The sequence below is a fragment of the Schistocerca gregaria genome, chromosome 8 (assembly GCF_023897955.1).
Source record: "Schistocerca gregaria isolate iqSchGreg1 chromosome 8, iqSchGreg1.2, whole genome shotgun sequence".
NCBI classification, from domain to species: Eukaryota; Metazoa; Arthropoda; class Insecta; order Orthoptera; family Acrididae; genus Schistocerca; species Schistocerca gregaria.
Window position 1 is genome coordinate 471,573,996 of NC_064927.1, and position 16,953 is coordinate 471,590,948.

Here is a 16,953-nt window from a genome sequence, read left to right on the forward strand (position 1 = left end):
TGACTGGACAGAGGAAAGGGGTGGAGATGGAAAATGGAAGAGGGGGACGCAGATATGGACACAGGGAAGGGGGAGGAAGATAGAGAGGCAAAGAGAGGGGGTAGCAGATAAAGAGAGAGGAGATGGATAGAGATGGGAGAATGGGCTGGACAGAGAGACAGACGGAGTAAGAAGTGGACAGAGAGAGGGAGGAGGAGGAAATGTGTGCACTATATGTGTCGAACACGTATAATAGTGAAGCTGTGGGGAAAAGGTTAGTCGATAATAGAGGATACTTGACAAGACAAGCAAAGATGTGAAGGGTGATACGTCACAGTCATGAAAGGTGTGGCACGTTACATAAGCCGTATCAAACGAATCCTTATCATCAATATCATCATCTTTTGCAGGCATTAGCCTTATCTATTATGCCTACGTATATGGTTTAGTATAAGTCCTTATATCTAGTTTTTGGTCTTCTTATTCTTCATCGTACTGTTGGTTTGTGCTTGTGTAGTATTTTTGGTAGTCTGTCATCCTCCATCCTATTAATGAGCTCTTCCCATTTCCTTTCGTGTTCCTCTATTTTCTTACTTACAAGTATTAGTCTGCTGTTATTTCTATATTTCGCTTTCCACACGTAGAGAGGATGTTCGACTGTTAGCCTGGCTTTTTCCAGATGTTTCACTCATTGATAACGTCTGCCCATGGGTTGTTGAGAGACTGGCACAGCACCGGTCGCCAGCCACTGCGACTGACGAACTCTGTTAGCATGCAATGGCGCTCCCGTATCTGTAATCTAAATTCAGTTGGACTCGATGCCCAGCCATGTTAGAGATGTTTGTACCACCTCTGTGCACTAAATACGCCACAGTGTACAACAAAAAATCATCTAAAAATTTGATGAAATGTTCGTCTTACTACATAAGAACTTCAGAAAGTAAGCTGCACATGCCGAAGCATGCTAAGATCATTTCACAACAAAACTGGTGCATTGACAGAACAGTGCACACGTTCCCAGTTTACTACAAACACAAACCTGTTGCTGTACGGATAACAGCTGCACAACAGTGTGGACAGTACGAATCTTGTCGATAATGTGTCGATAATTACACGCAGAGTCACCATGAAATTATGGCGTTATGTGTCCAGCTGTACTGAGAAGGTGCCAACATTGTAATCAAGGCCGCACAGGAGTGGGTGATGTTGATCAACAAGGAAGGCCATCAACATCTACCACAGACGAGATTATCTTATTTTCGGCAAGATGAAAAACATCTGAGGGGGGGGGGGGGGGGGGGGACGAAGCTATGAGAACGTTCACACAGCGGTTCTCGAATGGCTTCGTCGGCAGCTCGTGGTCTATTGTTTAGCGTTGCTGCGTATAGATCACGGGGTCTCGGCTTAGATTCCCGGCCGGGTCGGGGATTTTCTCCACCCAAGGACTGTGTGTTTGTGTTCTCCTCAACATTTCATCATCATTCGGGAAAATGGCAAGGCTGGAGAATGAAAATATTGGGAATTTGTGTGAGTGTTGATAACCACGCCATCGAGTGTTCCGCAAGCCTAAATCATCATCATCATCGAATGGCTTCGTCGTCAAGGAGCGGATTTCTTTTGTTAGTAATGGCACCACTGATAGAACGTTTCGATAGTCGTTTACAGAAACTTGGTGATTACGTTGGAATATAGTGTCATGGTTCTACGTCACTTTGAAGTGTGGCAAAATATTCAATAAATTCTTGGTCTTCAATTCAAATTATTTGGCCTGACATAGTAATACGTAATTAACTTAGTAAAGTTCCCTCGTATGCTCGACGATACTTTAAGTACCCGCACAAATAAAAATTCGTTATTTGTTATCCATCCTGTTGTTGCAGTTTTAAGGAACAGATGTGTTCTTCTTCTTCTCCTTCGCCCTCCTACTTTGCCCTTTCTCTTTCCTTTTTATTTTGCCCTTTCTCACTTTTTGTTACGAAAATGCATCTGCATTGTTTGGGCTCTTCGGTTGCTACACTCTAGCCAGGAATGCCAGTTTTGACTGAATCAAGAATAATTTTTCTGAGGGTAGTAATGTTTCCTTTGCCTGCAGATACATGTGTGCAGTCGTGCCACACATTGTAATTTCCGTACCACAGTATCGTACCACATCACTAGAGGGGCCAAAATGAAATGGCTTGGCCTGACGCATCTGCAACATTTCTGCTGCTGTCGGAAACGATACCCCATGTTATCGATGCTCTGCACCATTTCGTTTTGGCCCCTCTGCCGGTGTGGTACGGTACCATGGCTCGCTAATAACAGTGTGTGTCATGGATGCACGTCTATATCTGTAAACATACATAAAATTAACTACTTAACTCTGTTTTTTGTAGGTGATAAAACTTCATGGATACCCCTTTAGAGCTGTCTAGTCCAGAAAGCTTTACAACTTGAAACGTCTCTGTGCAGTCGTTTCATAAGAAGCTTGTCGAATTTGGTACAACCTATTTATTTTACTACCTGATTTTAGCTCAATTCATGAACTCTTCCAGAAAGACTGAGCACTCAAGTAAGGCCTATTGTTTATTATATGTGTGTTTCAATGTGGATTTCCGTTTTGTTTTATGGGAATCGCTGAATTGGTCATCGTCTGCTGGGAGCAGACGATGTTGCTTCTCGTGAACAGGATGACCAACTTAGGTTTCCAATACCTGAACAGAGAGGTTTACCCATCTTAGTCAAGGGCTGTGTCGAAGTCTGTTTTTGTGTGTGAGGTTGGTGACGGAGGGCTACCCCTCTGGTAGTTTCCGCTGCAGGAGGAGCTGGGTAATCTCTAAAGAGAAAGGGGCACTCTTCAGTGAACGCTTGGTGAGTACGGATCGTTGCTCTTAGGGGCGGGGGGGTTCAGGTGATAGGAATCAGGTTGAGTTAGGACTTCGTTATCTTTAACTGGTGAAATAATTAAGAACTTTAGCTTATCTAAAGCGTGTGAAGCGAGTTATTTTTTTTAATGATTTTTAACCTTATATTTTGTGGGAATTGCTTTTGTCTTTGTGTGTCGATTTTGTGCCATGTATTTGGTAATCAGTGACCCTTCTGGTTCACCACGGCACCGCAATAGGTTTTATTTTAACAGTTTATTTCTGCAAGAATATCTGTTCTTTCATGCGCTTTCTACAAGCAGCACAAAAAAATGGTTCAAATGGCTCTGAGCACTATGGGACTTAACATCTGAGGTCATCTGTCCCCTAGAACTTAGAACTACTTAAAGCTAACTAACCTAAGGACATCACACGCATCCATGCCCGAGGCAGGAGTCGAACCTGCGACCTGCGACCGTAGCGGGTCCAGACTGACGCGCCTAGACCCACTCGGCCACACTGGCTGGCAAAGCAGCACAACAGTTTGAGTCAGTATGCACCACGTGCTCTGGTTCGGTCATTTGCAAGCGGCAGACGCAGTTAGTATGTTAAATAATTATCGCACAGCCTTGTGTATTGGTCAAACCTCTGTCCAGAATAGAGCATGCGTATAATCGTAATGCAAATCTCACTTAGATATTTTTATGGTATTAATGGAAAGGAGATGATAGTATAATTGTCTTCCACTCCCGTCTTCTGTGTTTCTTCTTGCTGTAGTTAAATTGTGCTCTGTTTCATTCTCACGTAATTCTTACTTAAATATTTCGAGTCAGGCACCAGTTATGTGTAGTTAGGATGTGCAACCAAATATTTAGTTACAATAAATAATTTACGTGAAAGATAAATTCTTTGGTATCGATCTTACCCCCTTACTCTGATTTTCATTCCTGAATTAATCAAGTTGCTTCATGCACGACACGGAGTGCTATTACCTGGCTACTTAAAGAAATTTGCATACTTGTAATTAAATTATTAAAGTAATTAAACTAATAATTTTCCAGCTCCGTTTTTTTCTAAATGGTTAGGAAGAGCTTGGGCTGGTGGCGACCCTGAAATTCTGAATTTTTATCATTATTTGTGTGAGAGAAGCAACTGTCAATGCGAGATAACGTATATGACTCGATGGGAAACGTCGTAAACATAGTAATACGTTACAAACTCGCCGAGATCCTGACGCCAGACTGTTCCACAGGGTTGCACCCACACAGCCGCGGCCTGGTGCGCCTGCGGTCCCGCAACCCGTACGACGCGCCGCTCTTCTACCCCAACTACTTCGCGGACCCACGCGACGTGCGCGCCATCGTGGAGGGCGCGCAGCTGGCGGTGCGGTTCTCCAGGACGCCGGCCATGCGCCGCTACGGGTCGCGCCTGCACGACGTGCCCATCCCGGGCTGCGAGCGGATACCCTTCGCCACCGACGCCTACTGGGAGTGCCAGCTGCGGCACTACACCATGCTCTTCCACCACCAGGTACACGCGCTTCCCTCTCTGCCCCAAATATACAACTAAACTCTCATACGTTCTACATCGAGATTCCAGAATCCATCTTACAGTGTGAGGTGGAGCATGTTTCTACTCTACTGGACGTTAAAATTGCTACACCACGAAGATGACGTGCTACAGACGCGAAATTAAACCGACAGGAAGAAGGTGCTGTGATATGCAAATGATTAGCATATCAGAGCATTCACACAAGATTGGCGGCGGTGGCGACAGCTACAACGTGCTGACATGAGGAACGTTTCCAACCGATTTCTCATACACGAATAGCAGTTGACCGGCGTTGTCTGGTGAAACGTTGTTGTGATGCCTCGTGTAAGGAGGAGAAATGCGTACCATCACGTTTCCGACTTCGATAAAGGTCGGATTGTAGCCTGTCGCGATTGCGATTTATCGTACCGCGACATTGCTGCTGGTGTTGGTCGAGGTCCAGTGACTGTTAGCAGAATATGGAGTCCGTGGGTTCAAGAGGGTAATACGGAACGCCTTGTTGGATCCCAACGGAGGAGGAGGGAGGAGGAGGAGATTAGTGTTTAACGTCCCGTCGACAACGAGGTCATTAGAGACGGAGCGCAAGCTCGGGTGAGGGAAGGATGGGGAAGGAAATCGGCCGTGCCCTTTCAAAGGAACCATCCCGGCATTTGCCTGAAGCGATTTAGGGAAATCACGGAAAACCTAAATCAGGATTTCCGGAGACGGGATTGAACCGTCGTCCTCCCGAATGCGAGTCCAGTGTTCTAACCACTGCGCCACCTCGCTCGGTAGGATCCCAACGGCTTCGTATCACTAGCAGTCGAGATGACAGGCATCTTATCCGCATGACTGTAACGGACCGTGCAGCCACGCCTCGATCCCTGCGTCAAAAGATGGGGACGCTGCAAGACAACAACCACCTGTACGAACAGCTCGACAACGTTCGCAGCAGCTATCAGCTTGGATACCATGGTTGCGGTTACCCTTGACGCTGCATCACAGACAGGAGCACCTGCGATGGTGTACTCAACGACGAATGGCAAAACGACATTTCTTCGGATGAATCCAGGTTCTGCTTACAGCATCATGGTGGTCGCATTTGTGTTTGGCGACTTCGCCGTGAACGCACATTGGAACCGTGTATTCGTCATCCCCATAATGGCGTATCACCCGACGTGATGGTATGGGGTGCCATTGGTTACACGTGTCGGTTATGTCTTGATCGCATTGACGGCACTTGGAACAGTGGAAGTTACATTTCAGATGGCTCTACCCTTCGAGCCCGGCGAAACCCTACATTTCAGCAGGGTAATGCACGACCGCATGTTGCATATCCTGTACGGACCATTCTGGATACAGAAAATGTTCGACTGCTGCCGTGTCCAGCACATTCTCCAGATCTCTCCCCAATTGAAAACGTCTGGTAAATGGTGGACGAGCAACTGCCTCGTCACAATACGCCAGTCACTACTCTTGATACACTGTGGTATCGTGTTGAAGCTGCATGGGCAGGTGTACCTGTACACGGCATCCAAGCTCTGTTTGACTCAATGCTCAGGCATATCAAGGCCGTTATTACGGTCAGATGTGGTTGTTCCGGGTACCGATTTCTCAGGATCTATGCACCCAAATTGCGTGAAAATGTAATCACATGTCAGTTCTAGTATAATATGTTTGTCCAATGAATACCAGTTTATCATCTGCATTTGTTCTTGCTGTAGCAATTTTAATAGCCAGTAGTGTACTACTGTGAGACTACAGTTGACCCCTGCTATCAACGTCTGAACCCAGCGATGTATACAGTGAAGATACTGCTCCCCCATACGACCATGTGGAAGATTAAGACAAAGTCACGCGTTAGATATTATTCAACATCTGAACTTGAACAAGGGTGGCCCAATTAAACATAAATGGATGTTCACGGTACTCAAAATTGTAACTTTGTGACGAAGTTGTATGGCTGATTATTATGATTGTACTACCTATACAGGGTGTATTGGGAGGAAAGGTACATGCTTTGAGGGGTGATGGTATTTGTGATTTTGAACAAGAAACTTCGTATGGACTTAAGCACTTTTCTGGTTGGTTTAGAGATAAAGCACATTTAATGTAATTTTTTTATTTTCTGTATTAATCAAACATTTTCACTGTTTTAACGTACCACAGTACTGTGGAGGAAGCTGAGGCAAATAGTTTGATGCGGGATACTTGTGTTCTGTCATGTCGAGCCAGCTACCTCAAATTCGGTAACAAAAAGTACCTACGCTACAACGCATGCGCGTCGCCCAAGTTTTCATTATTCCTACTGTCTCTAGCCACAAATAATTAGTCCTAGAGAAAAAATGAATTGGACTCTTTTCTGGGAAATTTAATATAGGTACTGCGAATATATTATAAAACGTCCCCTTTGAAAAATTTATACACGACTGTGCTTAAACTGACACACAATATTTTTGGCGCAACGCAATCTGAGTTTCAATAATCCCTACAAGGGAATGGCCCTAACTAAATTAACCTATACGTTTCACAAATCACTTACCTCACAAAAATCTTCGTTACTCAAACTACTGCAATACAGTGAGCGCCACTCCTTCCAGCTAAATAAAAGATTCAAACTACTGAAGGCGCTAACTACTGATAGGCATAGTTAGCAAATGAAAGATTTTAATACAGGACAAACAATGTATTTACCTTAATAGCCATAATATATATATAGCAGTTCATGACATCCAGTCTTACAAATTTCAAAACTCAGCCATCTCTCTTCCCACATCCACCACTGCTGGCGGCTCACCTCCAACTGCGCAATGCTACGCACCGCTAACAGCCAACTGCCCAAAGCTATAATGGCAGACAACAATGCAAACCAGCCACAGACTGCACACGGCACAGCCAGTGATTTTCATACAGAGCGCTACGTGGCGGCGGCGTTACCAATAAAAAAATCCTAAACAGCCTACTTACAATATATACCATATGTGTTCACTACTGACCATTAAAATTGCTACACCACGGAGATGACGTACTACAGATGCGAAATTTAATCGACAAGAAGAAGATGCTGTGATATGCAAATGATTAGCTTTTCAGAGCATTCCCACAAGGCTGGCGCCGGTGGCGACACCTACAACGTGCTGACATGAGGAAAGTTTCCAACCGATTTATCATACACAAACAGCAGTTGACCGGCGTTGCCTGGTGAACCGTTGTTGTGATGCCTCGTGTAAGGAGGACAAATGGGTACCATCACGTTTCCTACTTTGATAAAGGTCAGTTTGTAGCCTATGGCGTTTGCGGTTTATCGTATCGCGACATTGCTGCTCGCGTCGGTCGAGATCCAGTGACTGTTAGCAGAATATGGAATCGGTGGGTTCAGGAGAGTAATATGGAACGCCGTGCTGGATCCCAACGGCCTCGTATCGCTAGCAGTCGAGATGACAGGCATCTCATCCGCATGGATGTAACGGATCGTGCAGCCACGTCTCGATCAAATGGGGACATTTGTAAGACAACAACCATCTGCACGAACAGTTCGACGACGTTTGCAGCAGCATGAACTATCAGCTCGGAGACTATGGCTGCGGTTACCCTCTACGCTGCATCACAGACAGGAGCGCCTGCGAGGGGTGTACTCAACGACGAACCTGGGTGCACGAATGGCGAAACGTCATTTTTTCGGATGAATCCAGGTTCTGTTTACAGCATCATGATGATCGCATCCGTGTTTGGCGACATCGCGGTGAACGCACATTGGAAGCGTGTATTCGTCACCGCCATACTGGCGTATCACTCGGCTCGATGGTACGGGGTGCCATTGGTTACACGTCTCGGTCACCTCTTGTTCGCATTGACGGCACTTTGAACAGTGGGCGTTACATTTCAGATGTGTTACGACTCGTGGCTCTACCCTTTATTCGATCCCTGCGAAACCCTACATTTCAGCAGGATAATACACGACCGCATGTTGCAGGTCGTGTACGGGCCTTTCTGGATACAGAAATGGTCAATGGTGGCCGAGCAACTGGGTCGTCACAATACTCCAGTCATTACTCTTGATGAACTGTGGTATCGTGTTGAAGCTGCATGGACAGCTGTACCTGTACACTCCATCCAAGCTCTGTTTGACTCAATGCCCAGGCGTATAAAGGCCGTTATTACCTCCACAGGTTATGGGTACCGATTTCTCAGGATTTCTGCACCCAAATTGCGTGAAAATGTAATCACCTGTCATTTCCAATATAATATATTTGTCCAATGAATACCCGTTTATCATCTGCATTTTTTCTTGGTGTAGCAATTTTAATGGCCAGTAAGTGAAGTATACTGCGTCGCCTAAGATCGGAAGATGGTAATCGTTGATCTAAGTTTTTAGCCTGACTGATAAACATTTGTGGTCGTTACTGGATTTATAATCAAATAAAAAGATGGGACCCTTTCCGTCTGTGAAAGTTATCGGAGAGAAAAAGCATCAGGAAGGAACGTATAGTAAGCTCACTTTTTGTTTACGTTGAGGCCTAACACTTTGAGGCCTAGCCATTAGCGTGATGTTCCTTCGCTAGATCTGATAACGGAGAATATTTAAGCAGCCACGAAGAAGCTAACTGCTCAACGCTCTCACAACAGTACCGCGCTTTATTATAGATTCTTAATTTCTGTTTGGTAAACTTCTTTCAACATCGCCTGCAGCCTTTGCTCTGCTCCGTCCTTTCTTCCTGTAGGGGGATATTACGCAACTTGAGCTGTTATTTAACGTCGCCGTGGTGGGTGCCTGACTTTGACGTAGCACCTCCTGACACGCTACTCTACGTAACCACCTGTAAACGATGGCGCGTTGGCTTCTGGCCAAACCCGATACAGTGTAACTAACGGCCTAAAATTACGTAGTCGCTAGCTACCGCGCTATCGCACTGAAGACAATAACTCGGCACTCATTGGGCGCACTAATTGGAAATAGTTGTTGATCGGTAAAGTTGTTTTGATATCTCTTTCGGAAACGAGATCGAGTAACACTAAATCTTCTGGGCGTAATCTCGGGCCCTGGAATGCAAAGAGTTGTGCATTACGTCGTTCGTCGGAGCCGTTTAGCGATGTTACGCAGTGGTTAACGTACTGGGCAGTTATTCTGGACGAGGAGTTTCAAATACCTGCACGGCAGTCACGATTTACGTTTTCTGTAATTTTTTGCGACAGTTATAGGCAAAAAAAAATCTTGCGTTGTTGAAAGCGGAACTTCACTCAAGTCCTCAGTTCTCGTTATATTTTCTTGCCGGTCAATTATCGGAAGTTACATGGCGATGTGTAGAATATATTTTGATTTATGATCAGTAGAAGATTAGAAATTGAGAATTCCACAGTTTCGTAACTGGAGCTGCGCTCTGCCAAATCTGCGGTTGGGTAGATTTGATGCACTACGTAAATGACGTAGTAAAAGGTAGGTTTATCGGTAGTAATGGTAGCTGCGGTAGGGAAAGAAACAAAGGTGGACACGAGAGGAACTGGAAGCCGACGACTTCTCTTTGTTTTTTCTTCCTTTAGTTCTTTGTTTTGCACATAACTAGAACCGCACATCATTCAGTGTTAGTCCACAATGTATTTTATATACATATTGAATTTAAATCGTAATTTGTAAGTAATAAAAAGTAATTGATCGCGTAACTTCTGCGTTTTAATCTAACCAAAGCAATTACTTTTGATGCGAGTACAGTTAACATGCACAAACATAACAGATATTTATGATTATTGTTGTTATTTTGCTCTCAATAGAACGTTTTTTATCACGATCAAGTTTACTGTTATTATCGATAAATTGGAAAGTTGTTTATGAATTGAAGCGATGTTTGATGTATTTGTGTTTTGCAGTTTTCTTTTTATATTGCCTTTTTGTTGAGGAAATTGCGTTTTCTAGCGCTACGTAATGATTCTGTATTGTTTTCTTTATTTTTATTACAACGTCCTTCATATTTACGTTTACAAGGATATAAAATTTGCCACCAAATTTTAAATGTTGAAGTTCGATTTGTGGGGCGCCTAGCTGCGCGGTCATCAGCATCTTAAATGTTCAATACATTTACCTGCATATAATAAAGGCAGTTGTAGCCACACATCATCAAATAAAACAAAAGAAATTAAAAACATGGTCGCGTTACTGCACACCATTTTTACAGAAGTCAGATTGTACGCAATATTCACATTATGAGATGTTATAATAATTCCAATCCCAAAGAAAGCAGGTGCTGACAGATGTGAAAATTACCGAACTATCAGTTTAATAAGTCACGGCTGCAAAATACTAACGCGAATTCTTTACAGACGAATGGAAAAACTGGTAGATGCAGACCTCGGGGAGGACCAGTTTGGATTCCGTCGAAATGTTGGAACACGTGAGGCAATACTGACCTTACGACTTATCTTAGAAGAAAGATTAAGGAAAGGCAAACCTACGTTTCTAGCATTTGTAGACTTAGAGATAGCTTTTGACAATGTTGACTGGAATACTCTCTTTCAAATTCTGAAGGTGGCAGGGGTAAAATACAGGGAGCGAAAGGCTATTTACAATTTGTACAGAAACCAGATGGCAGTCATAAGAGTCGAGGGGCATGAAAGGGAAGCAGTGGTTGGGAAAGGAGTGAGACAGGGTTGTAGCCTCTCCCCGATGTTATTCAATCTGTATATTGAGCAAGCAGTAAAGGAAACAAAAGAAAAATTTGGAGTAGGTATTAAAATTCATGGAGAAGAAATAAAAACTTTGAGGTTCGCCGATGACATTGTAATTCTGTCAGCGACAGCAAAGGACTTGGAAGAGCAGTTGAACGGAATGGACAGTGTCTTGAAAGGAGGATATAAGATGAACATCAACAAAAGCAAAACGAGGATAATGGAATGTGGTCAAATTAAATCGGGTGATGCTGATGGAATTAGATTAGGAAATGAGACAGTTAAAGTAGTAAAGGAGTTTTGCTATTTAGGAAGTAAAATAACTGATGATGGTCGAAGTAGAGAGGATATAAAATGTAGACTGGAAATGGCAAGGAAAGCGTTTCTCAAGAAGAGAAATTTGTTAACATCGAATATAGATTTATGTATCAGGAAGTCGTTTATGAAAGTATTTGTTTGGAGTGTAGCCATGTATGGAAGTGAAACATGGACGACAACTAGTTTGGACAAGAAGAGAATAGAAGCTTTCGAAATGTGGTGCTACAGAAGAATGCTGAAGATTAGATGGGTAGATCACGTAACTAATGAGGAGGTATTGAGTAGGATTGGGGAGAAGAGAAGTTCGTGGCACAACTTGACTAGAAGAAGGGATCGGTTGGTAGGACATGTTTTGAGGCATCAAGGGATCACAAATTTAGCATTGGAGGGCAGCGTGGAGGGTAAAAATCGTAGAGGGAGACCAAGAGATGAATACACTAAGCAGATTCAGAAGGATGTAGGTTGCAGTAGGTACTGGGAGATGAAGCAGCTTGCACAGGATAGACTAGCATGGAGAGCTGCATCAAACCAGTCTCAGGACTGAAGACAACAACAACAACAACAACAACATTAGTAACATACACATATCAGTCGGTTCTGCTAAGAAATCCATCAATGAAGTAGAAGAATTTGGACGTTAATAAATCCTTTAGATTCTTTTCAAACTGAACTGGCATGTTATCGAAAATCTGTATTGTTGAATAGTGGACACCTTTCCCAACTAAAGAACGTGACTTCAAATTTTTGTGAAAGTTATTATTGTTTCTGTTACTGATTCCATGAACTCAGCTGTTGGTCTGAAAAAATAGTATATATTTAATGACAAATTTCATTAAGGGATAAATGTATTGGGAATCAGTAGTCAGTAACTACATTTCCTTAAAAAGCTCTCTTCAGGACATTCTTGAGTTCTTACGGCACGTATTTGGGCTCGAAAAACTTTAGCTTGGCTTAATGAATTAGCCCAGAACACATTGTTTACTTTTAAGTAACAGACAGGACGATAACTATGTAGAACAAAGATGTTCCGTAGGTTACATGGCCCTTTATGTATCCCCACTCAGTTTCTAGACGGTTCACCGCTTCCGGTTTTTTAGCGGAATCTAGTAAGACACTGACTGTCTATACAAAGAAAGCGATCGTTATGAGATAGCGCCCGACACGTATGAAGTAGACCTGACAAACAGGTAACGAGGGTACGACCTTAACTGACAAAACCTACAAGGAGAACTACACTAGTCTACGCTTACTTACTACAGTTTACGGTAGCCTACAGTAGCTTTTCAACTCTTTATATAACACACACATGTAAACGTTTGAAGATGGGTATATGTTAATGAAGTAAAGAAAGATACTGAAGAAAAGAAAGATACTGTATGTAATAACATACTGTAGGTGCTTCATACACTGTGCAACACAGTAAACGATAACTTTTTTGAAGCCTGTAATTGTCTACCATTGCGACGAATAACTTTTAAATTTGGCTTAACGGTGCCAACAACATTGCTCTGCAATTCTGCAGAAACGAGGTGCCCTGCAACATCACTCTGGTGATCTGCTTCAAACTGCAAGGTGTCTACACATGCGAAAAAGGCCAGAACCCAGTTCATGTGGGCTCTAATGAGGGCTATCGATCTCTCATTGGCACCAAACACCAACACAACACCACTGTGGACGATGGGAAGATCGTTACAGCCCTTCTTAGCCATATTTCACGTCTTGGTTTGACGCCTCTGCAACGTAGGTCCGAACAGCGACCGCCAGCGGGTTTCGTATGGTCAGACGAGGAAAACATTTCAAACACTCCGCCACTCAGAATCGCTAAGAAAAGGCCCCAATAAGGGCGCTCATTTCGCGCTCAAAAACGACTGTTTGCAGTGCGATATACAACACGAAGACGTTCGTGGCGAATTTTGCCACGGGTAAGACCACCGCGGGCAATTCAGCCGTTATATAAGGACATCGTGGGCCGTAAGTGCCACTGGATCTCACCGGTTTGTATTGCAGGGCGCCCTCGAGTTTTGCTTTGGTATACGGAGTGGAACCACTATGGACCGTTCAAAACCATCCGATGAAACTTAAATGTGAGTTACGAATTCCCTAGACGACCTCTCGATTATTTTATAAAGGTTGACAATTTTCTGGTCCAGATCTTTCCAGAGAGATGTTTCAGTCTCCAGAAATATCGCAATACGCGATCATAAAACGTGTTCCGACATCGTACAACAGACTGAAACCAGCGATATATACCTCGGGTTGTGTGCGTGTGTTCGATGGCCTTTCTTGGAAAGGGGAAAGAACTGCACCTATTTCCACAGTTGAAACGCTTTGATCTCTCAGCAGCCTACAAGAGTTCTTTTTATCATTTTGAAACAAGGTGTATCAGTCTACTCTATCTGATCAGAAGTATCCTGGCACCCATTAGTGGACGTTAATACGATGGGGTATCCTCCCTTCCACTTTATGATGTCTCTGCTCTGCTGGGGGCAGTTTAGTGAGGTGTTTAAATATCTCTGGAGGAATGGCAGCTCTTTCTCCATCAAAATCCGAAACCAATGAAGTTAGTGATTTATTTATTCTTCATAATTACAACCTATTATCTAAAAATTTAAAATAGGCATACAAATGACATTTCCTTGGTCAGTTATAAACTGTATATTAATTATTTATTTCTGATACTTAATTTTCTTAAAAAGAGAGAGATTTAAAAAAAAAGAAGAAGTCACAACCACTTCTACTATTACAAAACTGCATTTAAAAACTTAACAGATTACCCAGCTACTAATCTACTACAAAAACACTAGAATTTGTTGTCTGTTCATTTATTTTGGTGCGTTTAACTTGTAGATAGTTGTCTCCGCTACTGGACCCGCACTCATATTATTCCGGTGAACAGTCATAGTCTGCTGGATTCCTCGGGCGTCGGCCAGCGCGTCAGCAGCCATTCCATTGTAGCGAGTAATTCCACCGTCACTGTTATTTCATAAAGTCCACACTTCCATGATCACTTGCACCAACACAATGAAGGCTCTTGGGACAGTATTTCACTCAGCGGTCGCAAACGTCAGTCATGTTCTCTCCATCTGCAGAGTATGTTGTCTAGCCTGGAAGGCGGCGTGATAACTTATGATTGAATGCCTCGTGAAGTCTTCCTTGGCCTTCCTGGATACTGCGGCTGCAGTATCGTCCAAGATGCGCCAAGTCGACTCGCTCCTTAGTGCTGCTTTTTGATCCAACATCCTGAATACTTGACGTCCATTACACGCAGTATCTTCATAGTCTCACAATGTGTGATCTGGTGTGCCCATACTACCGCAGACGCAGCTATCGTTCATCTATCTTCTGATTCTGTATTGATACGTGGCATACGTGCCATGGCCAGTCAGGTAATGCATCAGTCCGCTCGATGGGATATCTCGTTTTGAATCTCTCTGTGACGTTAGAGAGAAATTTGTATCCAGAATGAGATTTTCACTCTGCAGCGGAGTGTGCGCTGATATGAAACTTCCTGGCAGATTAAAAGTGTGTGCCGGACCGAGACTCAAACTCTGGACCTTTTCCCTTCACGGGCAAGTGCTCTACCATCTGAGCTACCCAAGCACAACTCACGACAATCCCTCACAGCTTTACTCCTGCCAGTATCTAGTCTCCTACCTTCCAAACTTCATAGAAGCTCTTCTGCGAATCTTGCAGAATTAGCACTCCTGGAAGAAAGGACACTGCGGAGACATGGCTTGGCCACCGCCTGGGGGTTGCTTCCAGAATGAGATTTTCACTCTACAGTTGAGTGTGCGCTGATATGAAACTTCCTGGCAGATTAAAAGTGTGTGCCGGATCGAGGCTGGAACTCGGGACCTTTGACTTTCGCGGGCAAGTGCTCTACCAACTGAATTACCCAAGCACGACTCACGACCCACCCTCATAGCTTGAATTATAGAGCACTTGCCCGCGAAAGGCAAAGGTCCAGAGTTCCGAGTCTCGGTCCGGCGCACAGTTTTAATCTGCCAGGAAGTTTCAGGAATTTGTATGTTCTCCTGCCAGTGCCTGAAGTGTACCATTCATTTTGTCACAGTTGTAATATGCGATGTTTTACTTCGTTTTTTCGAACTAGCCTTAGTTCAAAGCACACTTCGTACTTGCATTTCATTGCTTTTCTGCAACCAGTAAAAGACCACTGGGGATATTCCTAGAATCGCTAACAAAGCATCATTCGGGGTAGTGCCGTAGGCCCCCGTTGAAGTCTTCCCACTATTGAGGCTAGCTTCACTAGCTGCAGTCTATGAGCCCAGACGCTCGTACCATATCCTACGACGGATGCTAATATAGATTAGTGGAATTGTCTTCAAGGAGAGCAGAAATTGCCTATTTGCAATGGTTATAATGTTATTCATTACGATGGTACCTTTCCAGCCTGCTTCCTCTACATGGTGTGCAAAGTTACGGCGTTCGTTCAGAAATACCCCTAGATATCTCGTTACTGTGCTTGTTCTACTCGTTACGTCATTTAATTTTATTTTAGGTTAGTGATGCTGGACACTGGGGTATAGTGCGAAGTCGATATTCCATGTCACCAGGAAGGCGTCCCAACGGATTCTGGTTGGGACTCTGGTTAGCCCAGTCTATTTCAGGAATGTCATGGTTCAGAAATCGTTGCCTCACGTATGTTGTTTTGGTACAGGGTCCACCGTCATGCTGATACAAGCAATCATGCTCTCCGAATTGTTCCTCTATCGCTCGCAATACACAATGCCGTAAAAGGTGCTCATATCCTTCCGCATTCATCGTCTTCTTCAGCACAATAAGGGGACTACACTTTAACCACAAGAATCACTCCCGCACTGTAACAGCACCTCCTCGGAACTTCACTGTCAACACTACATGTGAAGGCAGCTGATGTTCTCCAGGAATTCACCAGACTCACAAGCGTCGATCGGATTGCCACGGGCTATAGCGAGATTCATCCCTCATAATGCCCGTTTCCAGTCATCTACTATCCAGTGGCGTCTCTCTTTACACCATTTCAAGCGTCGCTTAGGGATGTGCGGCCTACTAGTATCTGCTCGACCATTACACCCCATTCCTTATGTAAGTAGGCTGTTTAGGTTTTTTTATTGGTAACGCCACGTAGCGCTCTGTAAGAAAATCACTGGCTGTGCTGTGTGCAGTCTGTGGCTGGTTTGCATTGTTGTCTGCCATTGTAGTGTTGGACAGCGGCAGCTGGATGTTAACAGCGCGTAGCGTTGCGCAGTTGGAGGTGAGCCGCCAGCAGTGGTGGACGTGGGGAGAGAGATGGCGGAGTTTTGAAATTTGTAAGACTAGATGTCATGAACTGCTATATATAGTATGACTATTAAGGTAAATACATTGTTTGTTCTGTATTAAACAATTGTGTTAGCTAGACTGATGCAATTTTGTCAAATGATGACATGATGGAGACCGTGGCTGTTATTTGAAGACAAATGTTGATGGTGTTAGGACAGCAACCAGCCACAAATATACTTTCAGTTCCTTTATTCAAAGGATACCGTTACCGATTTCGAATCGTTGTGATTCATCTTCAGAGGCTTTACACGCTTTCCTTATGACATGTGGTGTGTTTTTTACAGATTAACTGTCCTAAAATATA

At 43.8% G+C, this 16,953-nt stretch overlaps 1 protein-coding gene across 2 annotated transcripts in view; it reads left to right on the top strand.

The window, feature by feature from the left end:
- The window catches only part of LOC126284470 (glucose dehydrogenase [FAD, quinone]-like), a 527,859-nt gene that overhangs the window by 421,419 nt on the left and 89,487 nt on the right, over nt 1-16,953 (top strand). For both annotated transcript variants that reach the window (XM_049983422.1, XM_049983423.1), the window contains one exon: nt 4,075-4,352. In XM_049983422.1, coding sequence (XP_049839379.1) covers nt 4,075-4,352 — 278 coding nt within the window. The remainder of the gene's footprint in view (nt 1-4,074; nt 4,353-16,953) is intronic.